The sequence below is a fragment of the Hydractinia symbiolongicarpus genome, chromosome 4 (genome assembly GCF_029227915.1).
Source record: "Hydractinia symbiolongicarpus strain clone_291-10 chromosome 4, HSymV2.1, whole genome shotgun sequence".
NCBI classification, from domain to species: Eukaryota; Metazoa; Cnidaria; class Hydrozoa; order Anthoathecata; family Hydractiniidae; genus Hydractinia; species Hydractinia symbiolongicarpus.
Genome location: NC_079878.1, coordinates 13,921,567 through 13,943,129, shown reverse-complemented (window position 1 = coordinate 13,943,129; position 21,563 = coordinate 13,921,567). Strand labels below are relative to the sequence as shown.

Here is a 21,563-nt window from a genome sequence, read left to right as displayed (position 1 = left end):
TAAAAACAAGTCTGCTAATATTTCTTTATTAAACGCCTCTCTTAAGGGGCGTCTATTGGAAGGGCGTTTACTAGAGGGAGACGTTTGTTAAATTCTTTAGTTTTTAGGAAAATGGGGGAGGGGTGTTATTAGACGATTTACGGTATTCAGAAAATTAAATCTGGGTTTATATATATTTGATAGCTTCTAAAACAAAATTGGAGCAAATGTGTTTGTATAAAGGTAACTGCTAATTTTTACATAAAAATATAACCAAATAGAATTTAGTTTAATAATAGACAACTCTTGTAAAACTAACATCCAATGCCACAAAATGCAGTCAATTTTTAAATAACCATGTCACTGATTCTTTTATGAAGACACGCCCAATGATGTCATAGTCAAAAAATTAGAATTATATGACTGGTATGATTATAACGCCCTTACGATACTTAAGTTCTTAAACACGCCATTAGCTTTTCCATTCCATTTTATTTTTATGGGAAACTTGATAGCAACCTGCACTGAAAACGAGGATGGTAAATAAAAACGAGGTTGATATAACTGGTCGCATTCACTGTTGAGTTAATCCACATTTTTCGCAATTATAAAAGTTTGATATTAACGTGGTTGGGATTTTAAAACTAAACCCTCATGGAGAAAATGTCATTGATTACAAAAACAATATAACTTTTATATTTCAAACTTCGATTAGAAGGAATCTATGAATTTCACACTAAAATTACAATCTTATTGTAACAATAGGATAAATTTTACACTTACGTGTTTAAATATTGATAACTAAACGACATGAAAAAGAAATACGCTTTTAAATAGAGTTGTTAAAAAAATATTTGAACTTTATTTAATGAAGAGAAAAGAAACATGAGTTAGATTATTTTTTTTTTACTCAAAATTTTAAAGAGGGTTACAGTGAGCATGGACATTCGTTGTGGAGGAAAAATGTTTATAATGCACTCGTTCGCTTACTTGTTGTTGTTTTGGCTTGCCGTTGGTTGCATCGGTAGGAGTTTATTATAATAAATTATTAGAAAGAAATTAGGTAAAAAAAGAGACGTGTAGAAAGATTTTTTAAATTGTATTGCTTTTCCGGTAAAGAAAAAAGCACATGGTATCATGGATATAAAGTTTATTTGTACTAAATTTTTCTTTTCTTTAACGCTAATTGCTATCAGAACGAAAGCTGACTCAATAGAGCATATCAGCCTTCATCCTTGTTGTTAATGGGTTCAAAGATTCTTCTTTAAATCATTCATCCTTTTAAACGATAAACGATTTTTATATTTAACTTTTGGTTGGTTATGGACTGCAGTTAATTAAAAAAAACATCGGGTAATCGACATTTTAAACGAGGATTCTTTAATGTCAAAACAGAAATTTCAACTTTTATTCGATACATATATAGATGGGGCTTGCAAAGATCATTTTGCTAGAGATTAAATTAAATTATTTTTATGGTTAACAATTATCTATATTATAATACCCGTATACGTCTGTCCGTTCGTCTGTCTGTCACGCAAAATGGTAGCTTAGCTGCGCAAGTAGCAAGACTCACGCAATGCGGTATAAAAAAGACGGGCTGGCGTGGTTTTTCCACGGGCTAACGATAGTCTTAAATATTTAGCTAGAGAACCATTTGGTCTAATGGAGAAAGAGGTGCAGGCTTTAATACTGACGAACTACAATGCTGAAGTAAAACCAAATGGTAACCGAAGTAGACAGTTGGATGTCTTCTTTGATATGAGGATAACAAAACTGGCTGGATTGGTACGGTTTCCACGTTATTCTGTAGGATACTTTAGTGATGAACTATTAGCTTTCGTAAATTCATGATTTGTTTTTTTTTTGCTTTTTGTCATTCTTTATCTGTTATGTTTTGTGTTACTGGTTAATAGCTTATCCTTTATGACGTTTTTAAGGATTGTTTATTCTTTTGCAGGATATCAAAAATCAAGTTATGACACTAAACACATTTACCATGTTGGTATGTAGTTTTTCTTTTTGTCATTACGAACAATAAATCCTTCATTGCGAATATTTCGATTTGAAGGAAAAATACACTGAGTAAACATTAAGAAATGGCTTGAATTGTTGAAATCCTTACAGTTTTTTTTTCTTAAAGTTTCAAAATAGAACAGAACTTTAAATAGAAGAATTACGAAATGATTTCCTTGCTGTCTTGAAGTAGGAGTTAAAAAAACATAACACACATTTTTTGATCCATAAAATCACATTTTTGTACAGAATCTCATTTTCTGAGCGAATGTTGATTCTAGAGCAAACCAAAACGAAGAAGAACAATAGTACTCAAATTTTATTGGTCATTTTGTTATTTCTTTGGTCCTGATCGTAAAAAAAGGTTAAATTGATTTAACTTTCACTCGGGTTGGGAAAGGAAAACTTAAAGTTATTAGCCAATGGAATTGATCAAACTGTCTAGCATGTTGAACGATGTCTGTAAAGCGAGCAAGCTATATTATAGATCGAGGTTTAATCCTATTGTTGCATCATTTTTTTTAGAGATGGAGAGACAAAAATCTGGCATGGAACAGTTCGCTTATGAATGAAACTGCCAGAGTGACAATGAGTAATATATTGATCTGGACACCAGATGTTATGCTGTATAATGAGTCAGTATCAAAAACAATATCTTAACTAGTGTATGCTTCTGTGAATTATCTTTCCAATTCTGTTTTCTAGAACTGGCTAGCTAGTCATGAATATTTGTGACGTTTTTTTTTTCTGATAGTTTTTAAGCATGTCCACAATCGGTAATAATTTTATCTTGTATAACTTTCATTGCTGTGGCGGTTTTGTTTCTGTCGTCTTTTTGCTATCGATGTCAATAATCGATAAGGCTCGGAGAAGATCCACTTAGGCGGGATGAATATGTCAAAGAATCGTCATTTGAATTCAAAAAAATTGTTGTTATTGTAGAGAATCTAAAAACCTGACCTAACTTTTTCAAGAATCCTTTAAATAAAACTTAATTTTTAAAATTTTAAGAAGGATGACCAGGTTCGATAATCAGACGTTAAAAATCAAATGTGTAAAATCCGAATATAATCTGAAATTATCATTTTTACAAAATTGCTCTCAAAGAAATTGAGATTGTGGGAGCAATTAGAGCGCAACCAACCATTCTTATCATACCTAACCAATCGATTTTCCGAGAGTCATGAAGCTTAAAACAAATGATAGGATTCTTATAAAATAATGCGTAACGCGAGTTAAACGATAAAAAATGGCGCGTTAGAGCGACTATCACGATATTTATCAGGAACACTGAATTAAGGACGGGGAAAATGGTCAGCTAGAGTTTTTGTGTTTTTATCTAACAAATTAACATATTGATTCGCTACTGAAATTCTCCACAAAAATGTCAACAACTATTACGTCGCTAAGCCACCAGACGCAATCATTCAACATGGAAAATAATCTGAGCTTCACTTTATTCATAATTTTCTAATAGTGCTGAAGACGAAATATATACACACACAGATTTATATCGAACAAAAGTCAACATTGAGGATGATGGGAATGTGATTTGGGTTGCACCTGTCAAATGGAAAGCTTCATGTCACGTGGACGTCACGTGGTTTCCTGTAGATAAACAAGTAAGAAAAAAATTTGTCAAACTCTATCACGTACACTTGTGAAAAACTCAGTATCACAAAATTTTATTCTTGCTAACTTTTTTTCTCGTTAGATTTGCAATATGACGTTCGGTTCATTTTCATACAACGTTCATCAAATGAATTTAAAGTTTTGGTCAAAACCAAAGGATGGAATATCAGGTAACTTACCAAAAGGATACATTAAAGTCTTTTACCTTGAAGAAGGGATATCTGGCATTTCTCATAATTTTGAAAAACTCTAAAAATATTTCCAATTTTCATTTTCTGGTTTTGATATGTTATGATTGTTTTTGGATGTCTTTTCTAATCTTCTGTCATGGATAATCTTACCAACAACAACAAATAACTTAACTTAAATTGTATCACTTAAAATGATGATTTTACCTTTAGGTAGTACCTTTCATATCATAAACGGTGAATGGAATATTGACAAAACTATACCCTACGAAGAAGATCAGATGTTTTCCTGCTGCAAAAAACCATTTTCAGTGATCACCTATGAAATCCATTTGTACAGACTTCCCTTGTATTATTTCTTATATTTGATTTTTCCTCTCATCACACAACTTCTGTTGTTCCTCATCACATTCCATCTACCGCCTAATCTTGGAGAACGGATGGGATTCGGCATAACAATACTTCTGAACGTCACGCTCTACCTTGTGATGTTGTCAGAAAAGTTACCCGAGAAATCCGATAAAGCATCCGTTCTTGGCGTTTGTTTTATCACTTTATTTTCTTTGTTGTCTCTTGGAATGGCGTTTTCCGCCATGACCGTGTTATTTTCACAAAGAATGACTTCTCCTCCACAGATGTTTTTAAACTACATTTGCAGAAAGTCAAAATTTCCAGACAAAAATGGGAATGTATACAAAAAAACATCTAAGATGGAGGGTAAAGTTAATCCTGGTTTTGAGGAGGGTGAATTAAATAGCATCGAAATGAAAGGCATCACGTCAAAAGAAGAACCGACGAAGAAGGAAATTTCTACTACTGAAAATAGTTACAACGAACAATGGTTGCGCATATCAAGATTTTTTGATAAACTTTTATGTACACTTATGGCGATATTGACAATTGTGTTACCCATCATAATTTGTTTATCTTTCGACACGACATATTTGGGACGGATGTAGAGCAAGTGTGTATTTGATATAATCTTTTATGGCGAAAAAGAACTTTATAACAAGACTTTTTAATAATCGCTAAACTTTAATCTATTAATATATTATTTTGTAGAGGATATTGATGAATAAGAAATACATTTGTGGTGGTGTACAGGTAGTTATTATGTAAAACATATCAAAGCAGTTTCATTGTGTTTATAGCTAGCTACCAGCATTGCACAAGATTAATTTTTTGTGTTACTTTAAGCAAGTTTATTTAAGTGAGTATGTGAGACAATGAACATAAAATTTGTGGTAGATAGCCGAATAATGACAGCTGACAAATTAGATTAAACAAGGAAACCGGAGGATGTAAGACTTTAGCAGTGGTACAAAAATACACCGCTTTTAATTTGTAAATAAAATCTGTATTCATTAAACTTTACCCAGAAAAATACGTTCAAAAGAGCCAATACATTTTTGTGGTGGTTTCAACTTCCTTTTACCTATATTGTTCAAAGTGTTTTTAAGCTTTCACAAAAAAACAGATAGTGTATAGCCTGACTGAAAATTTTCTTTACTAAACACATTCAAATTTAATAAAAAGAGGACTGTTGTAGAGTTGCGTTTGTGATTTTGTGTTAGGTATTAAATTATTCAAATAGTTTGATGAAACATGTCAACGAGTTAAACACAATCATCAATGAAGACATTTTGAAATAGTTTCCTCCAAAGCTTAAACCGCAGAGATTAGCTTCTGGTGGATAAATAAATAAAACAAAACGAAGAATGTATGTGAGCAAATAAGATATAAACGTGATAAATAAAACAAAACTGGTGTAAACTTTTTAATAAAGAGTAAAGCTGAAAATACGACGATAAGAATATTTTTGTGGCATAAATTATGTTACAACGTAAAGTTGTTTTTTAAATGACAATATAGTTTACAGAAGTATAGTTTACATTATTTGGATAGTTAAAGTTATAGACGTCACAAAAAAAGTCATATCATTTCTTTTATCAAAGCACAACAATGATGTAGATTTCATCAGAAGAAGGTGGTTCACTTCATATTCACTTCATTTCATATTCTGTTATGCTAAATACACCTGATATTCGTACAGCGCTGACTCACGACGTTTAAAATAACTCATCATCTTGTAATTAGCAACAGTTATTAAAAATTTAAAATGTTTTATTTTTGAATGCAATTTCCGATTTGAGAAACGGAATGCGGTATCACAGTGGTTTGTTATTAATGGTATACTTATATGTTTTCGTGTTTATTAACAACATTTGCATACACTAGAGAAGAAAAAAGTTTGAATATCTGGTTATAAGGTTTCTATGTACAAGTTTCTATCGGTGTGTATCCAATCTTCATAAAGAGTTATACAGATGTTACATTGTATGGTTGGTTTCATTACCTCTACAGTCTTATGTTATCACTAAATGTTAGCATGCCACTATGTTTTTTCATTTTTATCACTACTATATGTCTCACTTGATTTACGCAGGATAAGTACTAGACCTTTACCCTACAGTTACACATCGGCAGGTCGTTCTATCTATCCGGCAGGTTGTTCTATCTATGGTAGTTGTATGTATTTTTATTTTGTTTAACTTTAACATGTTTTTACTTTCTTTTACTGGGCATGCATTATACAGAATATCTGGATTCGCAGATAATACACCTAAGAAGGGCAAAAAGATATCTTTTGAATATTTGCACCCGAGTAGGTTTTTACCTTGATAAGCAGCTGTTCGAATTACTTGCAACAAATCGTAAATATTCGTTTCTTTTTCTAATAGATTTCATGTATATGCTTGATACAATAAAAACGGCCACTATTATTTATCTAAAACGTCAATAAATAAATACAATAAAATACTGAGTTTAAATTTTTTGTGATCACTTTGTGTTTATTCATACACAGTTTGAACGTATGCAACACTCATCCTCAAATTCGAACAGGCAGATACGAAGTTTGTTCGAATTGAGAGCTAATTTAACTTTTCAAATACTTAATTAGACACCCTTAGGCCAACTTCGTATCCCTTTATTAGGAGCGTCTACACTGTGGAAATTAATTTTATCAGTAAAGTAGTGTTTCAGGAAGCATCTCCCAGAACATCCTATTTCAACACCAGATCTATTAGCGCATATTTCTACCATTATATTTCCGCTTTTTAACTTTTACAGTAACAAAAATACTTCCAGTTTCACAGTTATTTTTTTAATATTTTCGCTGTTTTGCACCTTTCTCATAAGAATGAGATAATTCTGACTTGTGACATTTGACGTAATTGATGTTAAAAAGACCATAGATGTACTGTTCTATCCTTTCCCATTTTGTTATTTTGGTTTACTTTCGCATATTCTAATTTCTGGTAACTTGGTGATTACAAGATATTACCTTGATATGACAGAATAGTTAAGCTGATGATGACAATGCTGCATACTCAGAATGTCTGCTACACTGAGTAATAAGTACTTATAGAAATGCTAATTCATATTGGTGTCTCCTGCCATGCATCGTCAACATCCCCTAACTGCAGAAACAAATTCCCTGCAAAAACGTACCGGTCAATTAAGTTTATTTTAAATTTTTACAATCGATTTAGAATTGTATTTCACTTTGACCTCTCCACCCATCTTTATCTTTCACCGAGAGTTTTTGACAAATCAACTACAACAACGACAACAACAACAAATTTCAACCTCTACAGGGTATACCATCAGGACATCAAAAAGTGTCCGCTACATAGTGGCTTCTCAAATGTGCTTATGGTGTTTCAAAAGCCTGCTCCGGGATGTTAAGGTATAGTAAATCGAACGCACAAAATTTAATATTTTAAACTTGTATCAAATTTTCTTGCATAAAATAGACAAATGTTTTACAAGAATTGTTTTCTATGACCCATTGTTTGGCGTGTCAGATATAGAACAGCCAGTTTGAGGAAGTAATATAAATTACGGCGTCAGGCTTGGTTTATTAAACTCGTTGCTAAAAAAGAAAGAAACATTATACGGTATTATATGGATTATCTAGAATCTAGATATTTTATCTTTCATTTCAACAATATTTAATTTTTTGGCTTTTATCTTTTTCTACAGAATATCAAACATAGATTCGTGATAGAATTAAACGTTTTTTCTATAAGTTCTAATGGTGTTCACAATACGATAAACTCGTTTTTAAAACAGTGGCAAACCAACACACGAATTTAGCCTTACCAACAACTAACCAACAACTAACCAACGACTAACCAACAATTAACCAACAACTAACCAACGACTAACCAAAGACTAACCAACAACTAACCAACAACTAACCAACAGTTAACCAACGACTAACCAACGACCAACCACCAACTAGCCACCAACTAACCACCAACTAACCACCAACTAACCAACAACTAACCACAACTAACCAACAACTAACCAACAACTAACCAGCAACTAACCAACGACTAACCAACAAATAACCAACGACTAACCAACGACTAACCAACGACTAACTAACAATTAACCAACAACTAGCCAACAACTAACCAACAACTAACCAATAACTAACCAACAACTAACCAACAACTAACCAACGACTAACCAACGATTAACTAACGATTAACCAACAACCAACTAACAACTAACCAAAAACTAGCCAAAAACTAACCAACAGCTATCTAAAAATTAAACCCAGAAAATACAGAAAACTAAGCAACATTGAGTCTTAGTCAAAATTCTGCGAATATCTCATTAAATTTTTGCTGACAATTTAACGGATTTCGCACCCCTCCGCCTAATACTTCCATCGTCATAATTCATCGCAATAAATGTGTAGACACTCCCACTCCGAAAACATCTTATTAACAGTGTACTACGTAAGGATAAGGGTTCTTTTTAATTTGTCGGACTAAATTATTTATGAAATTTGATTAAATCTGCCAAAAAGTAAAAAAACATGATGAAAATTCAAAAGTTTTTATTTCCATGCAAACATGAAAGTGTGGAGGTTTTCGTGGTCGTAGTTCATTAATATTAATTTGCAAGATATTCGGTTTATGTTGATTTGCTTCAATGTATAGTATTTTGAATTAAAACTACAAGTTTCTTATAAGCACGTGGTCAAATTCTCTATTCGGAAATCATTTGGGAAATAACTTTCGACAGAAGGGATGTTGAAATCAATTCACAATGATATTTCTAGTTGTTATTCTTATGTAAGCTTACCTTACAATGTAAAATTTTCAGAAGAAAAATACTGTAGCAACAGAATTGCATGAAAATGAAGAAAAAAGAAAATGAAGAAGAAGGCTGACTCTCCTTGCCATTCGCTTTTTAATTTTTAAACAAATGGCATCGCTAACGTGTCCATACCTTGATTAATTTTTTTCAACATAGTAAAGATAATGTTTTAGAATGGTTTTCATAAACAAATTGGCGGTAACGAGAACACGTACATATTTTCTGTTGTGATTCTACATGTTAGTGAATTACACATTTCATTGATTTTCTTTTTGATGAGGTGATATGTAATTGGTGGTGAAAATTTTCTTCGTTTGATTGGTTTCCTTTCTTTATATTGTTTATTTGCATGAAATTTTTGTCGTCCTTTTTTTGAATCGCAGCCAAACGTTTTCTCCCACGTCAGTGTTGTTTCGGGATGTTAGAAGTATGTCAGTTTGGTAGAAATAATTTGCACCGCATAAAACCAACATTGGCAAGCAGGAGAAGGGAGGAAAACGGTTCAGTATCGGCAATTTTGTTGTTATATTATATTGTGTCTACGATTGAAGAATTTCGTCTACAACTTTTTCTATTAATGACTTGCTTTCAAATATCCGCCATTGCAACGGCCAGGTTATGGAAGTGGACAAGAAAGTATCAATATCCTAATTTTGAAGGTGTTCTTCACCGTACTTTGGTGTTATACAGACATCAGTTATTAGATATTTTACTAACTGTCTATAGGGAATACACTTTCGGATGTCGGATATACAACCGTTTTGGACGGCCAGATGGCGTTGTTATTTTTATATGATTAAAATTATTTTGATTTATTTTGATTTTTTTTGATTTAGGATTGCTATAAATAGAAATGGGTGCAACTGCAGCGATCACATTGTTAGCCATTTGTCTATTTTGCTATATTCTCGGATTAACTGGACTTATCATTGGTTGCTATGGTCACGCGTGGTGGATATTTGACACAGCTACGTATAAAAAGGAAATGGGATTATGGAAAGTTTGTGAACGATTGCTGAATGCAGAAACAGTCTGCACAACTAGAAAAGATCTTTTTGACTTTGATGGAAAGCAAAACGCAGGTGCATATTTGGCATCTTGTCTGCGATGAATTCGAATTTAACTTTTAAAAAGTTGTTTTACAAACTTAAACGCTAAAGTCAAATTTCCATTGCAGAACTAAGGTTTTGTTGTTAACTTTTTTTCTATTAGGAACACTACTGCCAAAGAAAATCGATCGTAAAAATTGTTATTATTTTTTATCGTCAGCAAAATTTGACATTTTTCATTTACTTCACAGTACATTAGAAATATTTGCGATTTAATTCATCAAAATACCGCTTTCGCAAAAAGAAAGTGCTCAAAATCATTTTTCTATTAATCTTTCAAATTCTATATCTAACTATTTTTATCTTTTTCTAGAAAAAGACACCATTCTCATAATTCTGATAACGGCTGCAGTATTTTGCTTCTTAGCATTTCTAACAACTCTTCTAATGATATGTTACAGAAAACGTGAAGGATCATGGAAGTGTTCAGCATTGGTATCATTTTCCGTTTCATTAATTGGAGGTAGACTTTTGCTTGCCACTACTACATTATAAAATGCCTTGAAAGTAAATAAATATAGAATAAATACCCCCAATAAAATGGAAATGAGGTCATGGAGAATGACGAAGTACATAAATAGCATTTGGTTAGACTGTTAACATAAAAAAGTAGAAAGTAGAAAGTAGAAAGAGAGTAAAATATTTGGAAGTTCAAGTTACAAATGAAAACCACATCGGTATTTGCCTCGGTAATTTCCGATTGCCACCGTGAATTAAAAAAGGCTGTGCTCACTCATTTAGTTATACTAAGTCTAAAACTTTTTATTAATACATCTGTTGTGGGAAGACAACAATTTTCATCATGTTTCCTTTTTCCTTTCTAGCGCTGATAGCTTTTGCTGGACTCGGCTATGCAGAATTTGAATTTGAAAGTGAATGGAGCACAAATGATCATGGCTGGTCAGTTTTACTAGCATGGATCGGTGCTGCAGCACAACTACTTGCAGCAGTCATTTCTTGCATACTTATGTTTGTCGTACCTACTGAAAGTGGTAGTAAACAAACTGTGCATTATGTTGGGAACACTAACCCGACCTATCAAGCAGATTACTATAGATGAGTTGTCATGTTCCAGATTAAGACTGTCAATAGTGTCAACAGACTGACAAAATCCATGTCTGTCCATGTAACAAATTAAAAATGATTCTAACTGTAATATATATGATATAGTAGGTTCATATTTACTTATTTCAATATAGATGTTTAAAGATTTTAAATTTTATCCACATTGTGATTATATATAACCTCTGATCTTTCCTTATTAAAAAAAAATATTAGCAGATAAAAATTCAATTAAAACAAGTAGTTTGTATCTCAGCTTTTATTAAAAGTAGAAGTATATAATATTCCTAGATAAAACATAATTTTATACAAAAATATATAACTGTACATTAAATTCAAAATTATGTTCTTCCTTGATGGCTTTCCTTTTCTTTCAGAAATAAAGGATTCATATTCCCTGTGTTAGTAATATTCGTAATAAGTTATAATAATGGCTATAATAAAAAATAACCCAATGTTCTTTAACAGAAGCTACATTTTGAACATACTAAACATATTTCGCTTTTCCTTTTTATTCGTTCCTTTCCAAATCACCCGTAATAGGATATTTAATCAACTCAGAAACGTCATTGTGACGTATTTTGATATAAGCATCATAACTTTTGTTCTATTACCACAGTTGCTATACAAATTCCTCTATAGTGATAGAAAAGTGTCTAAACAGTTACTCGATCTGCTAAAATTGCCCGAATTCACTCTTATTTAAAATTTTTACATAATACCCACACAGGCATAACTTAGTCTGTTTAAAAGCAGGGAAAAAACTGTTCCATGAATATACAATTATCCATAGAGATATTATTAATAATCACTTTTAATAATATATCTGAGCATTTAGGGCTCTTTCTTCTTCGATTATACTTTTAAAATTTCGGCTCAAAACATAATTTGTTGCTTATCGTTTATACTAAAGTTGCTTAACAATCCTGCAGATTTGAGTACAGTTGCTTAAAACCTAGTTGCTTCTAAAAAATACGTAATAAAAACCGATTAGTTATAAAAAAAGGCTTATGTGTATACTTTAGTAGTTCTTCTGACGAATTAAATCATAGTCATAAGAAAGAGAGACTCTTGTGACTATGACTAAATCTCAGTCTCAATTTAATCTCAGTAACTGAGCACACTTTGAACACCACCATACAATCTATATTTACCACCAAATAATAAGGGCGATGATTTTTGACATCACAATTTATAGTCTTAACGACCTAATCCTATAACGTCCGTCATAGCTTTTCCATTTTCGATATATTTTTGTATGTTCTTTTTATTTTTAGACCATTCAGCGTCGTATTTAGTATAAGGAGGAGCCGTCCTTGTGTATATACCAATATATGTCTTTATGAATGTGATGTACCATTTCCAAAAGGCTTCGTGTTGAGAAAGTCCAACTTCTCTTCCAGACCAAAACATTAAACGCATCCATATTCTAGAGTCGTCAAGTTTAAAACGTTGGCTTCTCTTTTCATCTTCCCGTTTGTCGCAGTTCCACGCGCGAGAGTGCGACACGTGTCTCATGCCCTCTCGTCCTGAATCTGTCCAAACATCCTCTTCCCCGCCCATCTTTTCGATGATCCAGTCGCCTAATCGTTGACCGTGCGCCGCTACTCCGTCTGTATCGAACATAAACTTCGACAACGTTTCGTCTTCAAACGCATGGGCGTAAAATCTAGTTGTCATTTGGCGTATTTTATCACCGCCCCCAACATCTTTTAAAAGATCAGCTGTAAACTTCGAATTTTGTAATTTTTCATGTGGTAAGGATTGTGTAGGGAAAGATTTTACTTCTTGCTTACCAGGTAGTGTTTTATGAGTTGTTTTGTGAAATGGACAAGATGTAAACTTCTCGAACTCTATTTGCTTACCAACATTTTCAATTGGACATTCCAAATGATGCGTCATGTTTAACAAAACCTAGCTAAGCACATAAGTTGTAAGTTTATGTAAAAAACAAAAACAATGGATGAAGGAGGCTGCTGCACTTTAAGATTTATATAGCTACGTTACACATTTAGTTCTGAAAAATGCGGGAAAGGGGCTGTACGTCTAAATTTATTGCTTAGAAGATAAAATACCAAAGAAAAAAGCGAACAGCATCATTTTTTTTTTCATCATTTTTTAATCGTTACAAACATATTATTTAGGTAGAGAATTTTTCTCTTTTTTATGATCCAAAAAATCAACCTACCTTTGTGTTTCGGCAAAACTTTGAAAAACTCGAGAAACAATACTTTTTTTATTGCGTATATTTAAAAATATACTTTGCCAAGTACTAAGATAATTTCAGTACTAAAACTTTTTCTTCTGAAAAAATGTTGAGTGAATTATAGATTCTAATTTTCTGTTTACTTTTATATACCTTGCATAGAACTTTCTAGAATAACAAACAATTCTGGAACAAATAAAATCTCCTAACTCATGCTAGCTTGTATTATTATGTTTTTGTCCAGGGTCACTACGATGGAGATCTTATTAAATTAAATAAAACGTTCTTGTTAGTTATCATAGCAGCCCCTTGCTAAATTATGATTGTTCTCCTTCAAATTGTTTTGTCTAACGATAGCCATAGACTGTAAGGAAAATTTTTCAGCCAAAAGCTCTGCATAGGAGTGCGTACAAAATTTTAAGAACTGTATAGTTCTAGAACATTCAGTTGTTCTAGAACATTTCGTTGTTCTAGAATGTTCTATTGATCTAGAAAATTCCGCAAGATGTGTATAAAAGTGAACAGAAAATTAAAATCAATAATTCATTTTTCAAAACAAAAAACTGTAGTACTGAAATTATCTTAGTACTACTTGGCAAAGTATATTCTTATAATATATACACAATAAAAACACTAAGAAATATAGTTTCACGAGTTGTTTAAAGTTTTGTTAAACATGACGCATCATTTGGAATGTCCAATTGAAAATGTTAGTAAGCAAATAGAGTTCGAGAAGTTTACATCTTGTCCATTTCACAAAACAACTCATAAAACACTACCTGGTAAGCAAGAAGTGAAATCTTTCCCGTCAAAATCCTTACCACATGAAAAATTACAAAATTCGAAGTATACAGCTGATCTTTTAAAAGATGTTGGGGGCGGTGATAAAATACGCCAAATGACAACTAGATTTTACGCCCATGCGTTTGAAGACGAAACGTTGTCGAAGTTTATGTTCGATACAGACGGAGCAGCGGCGCACGGTCAACGATTAGGCGACTGGATCATCGAAAAGATGGGCGGGGAAGGGGATGTTTGGACAGATTCAGGACGAGAGGGCATGAGACACGTATCGCACTCTCGCGCGTGGAACTGCGACAAACGGGAAGATGAAAAGAGAGGCCAACGTTTTAAACTTGACGACTCTAGAATATGGATGCGTTTAATGTTTTGGTCTGGAAGAGAAGTTGGAATTTCTCAACACAAGGCTTTTTGGAAATGGTACATCACATTTATTAAGACATATATTGGTATATACACAAGGACGGCTCCTCCTTATACTAAATACGACGCTGAATGGTCTAAAAATAAAAAGAACATACAAAAATATATCGAAAATGGAAAAGCTATGACGGACGTTATAGGATTAGGTCGTTAAAAGTGTAATCTATTAATTTCTTACGTGTATATACTAGTATTTAACTGTGTCTTCTGTTCATCATAAACCCCTTCAAAACTTATTGTTTGCTTTATGTAAAGATCATAATTTCAGGCGTAAAGTTAGAGATAGTTGTATAAGCCCTTGTGCGGAATAGACGATGCTGTGTTAACAACTAAGACTAAATAAGTAAGAAGTATTTTTATTTAGTTTAAGCGAAAAAGAAGTACCAATAACTCGAAAAATCCAGCTAATAGCTCTTTTTGAGACTGAGCGTTAAAAGAGAAATGGGTATGCTTTGTTAGAAGAAGGTGTCACGGTGTAAGTCCCCTAAAATAATTTTTGGTCCAAACTGTAAAAATAAATAGTTTTAAGGCTTATCTACACTAGGCGGAATATTTCGAGCCGGCATGATTTTAACTATTTTGATACGTTGGTAGAAACTTTAGCTACTTTTTACTTTTTAGTGGCGGAAATTTACGCCAGGTAATCAGAATCTTTGATTATTACGCTAGCCAATCAGAATCTTTGATTATTCGGCTCCACACGGAAGAACATTCCATTAAGTGAAAATGATTCTTACTAAGAAATAAAATATGAATACACAATCAATCACGAGGTCTTCTATAATTTGATGCTAGATGTAAAATAAACCCAATCATTAAAATTAAATTTCCACGAAATAAAAAAATTCTTGGTAGCCTAACAGAAATCTTTTTGCGGAATTTCTTCCTAATAGAATTATGTATCCGGGATAGCTTTTTCAATCCCTAATGAGAGCTTCGCCAAAGGAGTCTTAGTGCATTTGAAGCTACAAAAATCATGCAAGCAAAGCCATTGCTCAATTAGACAAACACTTAAAATATAAACCGTATTCACACTTTTATATTCTCTGGCATGACTGGGTTGTGGTTTGAAACCATGTCCTTCCGCATTTAAGGTAAAGCTCTACCACAACGTTACCAATTAGCCAAAGAAATATGAATAAAAAAGTCACAGGGATGGGAAAGTGATGTGTAATTTTATAACTTAAGGCATGCGTCAAATCCTTTCTAATAAAGTTTTTTATGAGTTTATTACTTGACTGTTATGAGTACGATGAGTAGACAACAACTACTACTCGACGACGTAAGAATACGCAGCTTCTACTGGTTGGTCTGAATTTAGCAAACTTTTTAAGGCGCTGACAAATATACCACTTATACACCTAGCGAGAACAGTCACGAAACATGCAGGCATAGTTAATTAAAAAATAATTTTAAAAATAATTTTTTTATTTTAGCCTGCTAGCTACTAAAATAAATTGTGAAAATAAGAAAAAAATATTTCTAATAGAATTCATCTTTCAGCATTGAACAGAAATTAAAAAAAATATTTACAGTACTAATAGTAAGACACAGCCAAAAATTGATCACCATGAGTATAGCTTTCCTCCGTCGTCTGTTTTAATGTCCATCATTGTCAGCAATTATCACAAAGCTAAAAAAATATGTTGGTATATCACATACGGCCTGAAATGCTACAAATCAGAGTTTTTAATAACTTTTCCTGGATAAAATTTCACGAATCTACAATTAAGAAGATTTATACTAAATAAACTTTCACAGATGGCCATTTTAGAAAGCTTCGCGAAAAAGGCATCCAACATCCAAAAATTCGCGAAAGTTCCTTCGATTATAATTACAGTAACTCTAACTAAACCTTTGAAGCCTTATATATAGAAAAAATGGACAATTTTAATTGCGCGAAAATTGCACTATGAACATCTAGAAAACAGCAGTCAATGTCGCTATTTCGTTTTTTGCATCGGAACGGAAACATTCCGTTTCACATATTGAATAGTCTCAGTTTCGTGTGGACACACACCCTATCCAGTACGAAGTTAGATCTTTGGCACAACATGTGAACATATCGCACCTCGCGACGGGTAGGAGGTTAAGGTTCAGCGAGTGACATAACTTACACTTTTGATCTTCTGGAATGGCGTTGAGATTTTTCTTCGCACTATCTAATGTGTTCTTCATTAACATGGCTACCGTCATTGGTCCAACACCTATGAAAATCATAAGACGTAAGTTGCACTAAATTAAATCAAACTTCAGACAAATTGGTATTCTTTGTACTTATGACTCGTTCACTTCTAAACAACGTTGCAGAAATACGTTTGCTTTCTGCATGGTTTTATTTGGAAAAACTATGTAAAGGTGCACAGTTAAGTACAAATTCAAACACAGTTCTGCTTGTTCACCAATACAAATATCTCATGTGCTTTGTAATAGAATAGAAGTAGGCGTACCTCCAGGAACAGGTGTAATCCAGGAAGCGTATTTTTTAGCTTCTGCAAATTCCACATCACCAACAAGACGACGGCCAGTCTTACGAGTGCTATCTAATAACACAGAATAAAAATAAAGCAATTAATAACACCCTTCGGTACATGAAACGGATCGGTACTAAGACTGAATCACTTACAAAGAAATACCTCTAAGGAAAAAATTCTTTACGAAAAAAAATATTGCAGGAATTAAGTTTAGGACTTCGCGAAATTTGTGAAATATGGAATAAAAAATCGCATGAAAATTAACCACAAATAGCTTTTGTTTTGCTTATATCCAATGTTTAACTCAACTTTTGTACTGGATTAACAAAAAATTGCGACTAATGGGGGCTGACAGTGTCCGTCCTTGTTTAAAAAATGGAAAATTTAAGTTTGCGTATACGAGAAAAATTCAATAATTCAGCAATCTTTTCTTCCGCATTTAATTAAGGTATGTTTTTTTCAGACCACTTTCTCCCACGCTAAATCTACTTTTTTCAGTGATTTTTTTAAATGTGTGCCAGGGCTAAATTCTCACAGACAAACACATAATATCAATCCTATTTACGTCTAGTACGAAAAATACCGCCACTAAACAGAAGCATACGAAGGTCCAATTTGATTCTTGTTTAATAAATAAATTCATACCAGGAACAACGTTTATGCCACAGTCGATGACAACAGCTCCCGGTTTAATCCATGATCCTTTGACCAGCTCTTTTCTACCACATGCTGCAACGACTATATCGCCCTGTCTCACCTGAAAGTAATTTTTTAAAACAATTTAAGATATGACAAACCAAACTAACAGGTAACCATCGGCCTTGTTAATAGCAAGTTAAAGCAGCTCGTGGATGAGAAATTTGTCACAGAAGTTGAATTCATGAATTCTCATCCCAAAGCAAATAAAGTTTGAGGCTCAAAACTTACGCCAAAAACAAGAATTTTTTAACTTTTATTTAAAAACCATCAGTAAGTCTAAGTAAGACCGGTCATCTAATATGGATACGACACAGTATAATATCTAATAATCCCTACTTATTTATTTATTTATTTATTTATTTATTTATTTATTTATTAATTTAATTCAATCTCTATTGTAGACAAAAGTCTGCAGCATTTGCAAATAATTCCATCAGCATAACATTCACAAAAAAGTCACATACAACATCCTCTAGATTCTTCGTGCGTGAATGACAAATCGTAACAGTAGCATTTGCCCATGTTAACAAGTTGGCCATTGGCGAACCCTGAAAGGTAAACAATCCGTCGAAATAATACGTCGTAATACATAAAAATACGAAGGAAAAATGTTTTCGAACATCTACTCACCACAATTTTACTACGACCGACCACAACTGCATGCTTCCCTTCAATGTTTATTCCAGACTCTTTTATTAAATGCATGCAACCACGTGGTGTACAGGGATGAAAACACGTGGAAAGTTCACCACGTGATAAACGACCAGCACTGACTTCGTGCAGCCTAAGTTATATTATATGAAGTTTACATTTAGAAGCAAGGGCATTTACCTTTATTTTAACTTCTGAATTTTTATGAAATAATTTGCCTAATTATAGATTCTTCCACAAGACCGAAAGATCCTAATTTTACCCTGACCAATACACTCTATTTTCCTACCAGATACAAGCGGAAAAGTAATCGAGTTCGACAAATTTTAACAACTTGGTTCATGTTAAAGCAAGACACAATATGTTCATGACGATTTAAATGTATTTTTTACCACACCTATATCCTATTCGACAGTGCAAATTAGCGTTTTTCTGATTTATAATCGTTTGCGTATGAAAGAATTTATTTTCCCAATTTCTATACAGTATTTTTGTGTAGCACCTACCCATCAACATCTTTAGCAGGTAAGACAGCATTTGTACACTTTGCTGCATCAATGTTTTGTTCACAATCGAGTGGTAACTGAACAATAATGCCATGCACAGCAGAATCTTCATTTAATTTATTTATTGCTTCTAAAACTTCTTCTTCAGATATAGTTCTTGGAAGCTTCACGTGTTGTGCATCAAGACCAAGCTAAATCACATTTCACATACATTTAACATATACATTTTAAAACTCTCTTCAAATTTTTTTATTTAAACGTATTTATACAAAATAAATTATAGGTGCACCACCTTGGTCATCAAAAAATATAGTTCCTAGTTGAAAAGTAAATACTGCTGCAAACCGAAGCGAATGATTGGTCAGTTATTTGTTGATTATCCAGTTTGCAGTTGGATGCACACTTCTATAAACTATGAAACCACATTGTGGTTATAACCAGAAAAAGAGTCATGAGTTGTTGCTGTAACAGGCACTACCTCATTATAATTTGAAAAAACAACCCAATATGTATAAATTGCTTTTTTATGCATGTGTAAAATATTGATAAAACTAAATTTTTTGTGTTCTTATCAGAACATGCACTTAAATGCAACTTTTTTTAGACATACAAAATTTCTCTTACAATAAAAATAAAAATTACTTCTCTGTGTAGAAGAAGCAGATTACTTTCTGAACTTCTGATTTGTACATGTTAATTAATTTTTTTAACCCTCAATGTTTCTATATATAAAGTTCTTAAGGAAATTTACCTCTGAACCAGTTTTTATTTTCATTCCTACATAGACATTTGAATCTTCTCTGTCTCCAACCTGAAAAAAAAATTATCATGCAAAAAAGCATATAGGGAGATAACATAATCTGTGGATCAATGAACTATACGCCAAGGCTGGTGAAGTTAATCAACAGCTGTGTATCCAATATTTAGCGGTTCAAGCATTAACTTTGTGCTGAAAGGTTGTGGTATCGGTTGTGTTATATCTTAAATCTAAAAAAAAATGCTTTCAGTTGGTGCTACAAAACATCTCTCAAAACAGCACCAGCATTACCTGTACTATAGCTAAACCAGGTTTAAAATTTGGGTAATCTTTTCTAATCGTATCAATTTCATCCTTTATTTTCTGTTTAAGATTTCTATAAAATAAATGCCACAGCAAGTGTATTATTACGCATGTATGTATATACAAGTAAAAAAATTAAACCACAATATAGAATAACATTTTACCCTGATATCACTTTGCCACTTAACAGTTGGGCTTCACCACTAGATGAATCCATCTGTGTTTTATTTACTAAATTATTTGAACAAAACATTTATATACATATTTAAAGGTTAAAGGTATAACTTTGCTAGGTAAAATGTGAAAATTAGTTAAAGATATATTTTCTTGCATGTCTAAATATCAACAAGAATTGTAAAATAAACTATTATTAGGTTTTGACAAAAAAAATTTTGAACAAAATTAGGGGGCTGTGTGTTCAAGAAAAAAATTGAAACACTTAAAATAGAGACATGCATAAGTCACTTAATTTAATAGTGTTGTAGCTTAGTCGTTATAAATCTCGCACTTTATGCAGGAGAGCAAGATTCGATTCCCCTTGACAGCAATATGAGCGAGTGAATGTTATTAAAGCGTCAGATAGCCCAAAGAAAATATAATGAATTAAACACCGTACGTTCACCGTACGTTTTAAAACATCTTCTTTTTTCAAACACGTGGTGGCAGACGTCTTGTTTTTGCACTATTACATCAGCATAAATTAAATTCAAAAAGGTTCCCGTTTTTTTTTGTAACAACGTCGTTATGAAATTAATTGTAATTATGCATAATCATTCAAAAAAATGCATATTATTTTCTTTCTATCGTCATAATTCGCTAATCAGTAATTTATACAAAAAAATCTGGGAACCTTTTGTGCATAATTTATTCAGTTTTCATTACCGAAAATTTCAATAAGCCAATAGAAAGCTTTCGAAAAAAGAGACCACAAACGTAAAGGCATGTATGCAAAAATTTACTAACGAAATACTTGTTTTTAAAGAGTTTTGTAGGTGTTATGAAAATGTGTGAACTGAGTAGGCAATAGGATGATGGAAGTGTGAACTTTTTCTTTATGCTGAATATGCATGCACGCGTGCAGAATTATTAACAGACAGAAGTCAGGGTTACAAGAGAAAGCTTTTATGCATATATCCTTAACTTTGATTTTTTTAATGATTTTTTATAAGACAACATTTATATATATATATCGATGGTGAAAGTAAACTAAAAAAATATTATTATGCATATATTTATATGGTAGTCTCATCATGCATAATGTTTATAAAAAGTAAGCTCAACTCATTTTGCACAAATTTTCTTGAAGGTGTGAAGGATATAACACCTCTGAAAAGGCTTTTTCCAGAAAAAAGGGATGTTCCAAATATTTTCATGGAATATAAAATATGTCATTTGAAAGAGAATTTTTTTTTTTCTATATGTCATGAATTTTTTGCAAAAAACCTAAAAAAATTATTTCCTTTACAGTAACCTTAACTCCCCTCAGAAAAAAATGTTTTTCCACAAAAGCACATGGTTTTTATTCAGACTTCCATTGCTTTGCTCCATTATTTAGACAATTGTTCTATTAAAAGTTATA

The 21,563-nt window shown here is 32.4% G+C and overlaps 3 protein-coding genes across 4 annotated transcripts; 2 read left to right on the top strand and 1 right to left on the bottom strand.

The window, feature by feature from the left end:
* Positions 1-801: 801 nt before the first annotated feature.
* Positions 802-4,916, top strand: LOC130641449 (neuronal acetylcholine receptor subunit alpha-7-like). The gene is made up of 7 exons (XM_057448253.1): positions 802-1,003; positions 1,625-1,767; positions 1,940-1,984; positions 2,521-2,630; positions 3,473-3,617; positions 3,710-3,797; positions 4,029-4,916. Exons 1-7 carry the CDS (start codon positions 919-921, stop codon positions 4,772-4,774), a joined length of 1,362 nt encoding a protein of 453 aa, XP_057304236.1. The 5' UTR covers positions 802-918; the 3' UTR covers positions 4,775-4,916.
* A 535-nt stretch (positions 4,917-5,451) lies between these two features.
* On the top strand, positions 5,452-11,319 carry LOC130641452 (uncharacterized). 2 transcript variants are annotated; one of them, XM_057448256.1, is made up of 4 exons: positions 5,452-7,566; positions 9,830-10,075; positions 10,416-10,565; positions 10,927-11,319. In XM_057448256.1, the coding sequence occupies exons 2-4, from the start codon at positions 9,847-9,849 to the stop codon at positions 11,160-11,162; spliced, it is 615 nt and encodes a 204-aa protein (XP_057304239.1). In that variant the 5' UTR covers positions 5,452-7,566; positions 9,830-9,846; the 3' UTR covers positions 11,163-11,319. The 2 variants fall into 2 exon arrangements, with proteins under 2 accessions (XP_057304239.1, XP_057304238.1); XM_057448255.1 differs by having other exon boundaries at positions 5,452-10,075.
* A 4,754-nt stretch (positions 11,320-16,073) lies between these two features.
* LOC130641451 (C-1-tetrahydrofolate synthase, cytoplasmic-like) lies at positions 16,074-20,214 on the bottom strand. The gene is made up of 10 exons (XM_057448254.1): positions 20,149-20,214; positions 19,973-20,057; positions 19,676-19,735; positions 18,925-19,115; positions 18,398-18,551; positions 18,232-18,315; positions 17,714-17,825; positions 17,045-17,137; positions 16,712-16,801; positions 16,074-16,227 (listed from the first exon to the last, which is right to left on the bottom strand). The coding sequence occupies exons 1-10, from the start codon at positions 20,199-20,201 to the stop codon at positions 16,220-16,222; spliced, it is 930 nt and encodes a 309-aa protein (XP_057304237.1). The 5' UTR covers positions 20,202-20,214; the 3' UTR covers positions 16,074-16,219.
* Between the last annotated feature and the right edge of the window lie 1,349 nt (positions 20,215-21,563).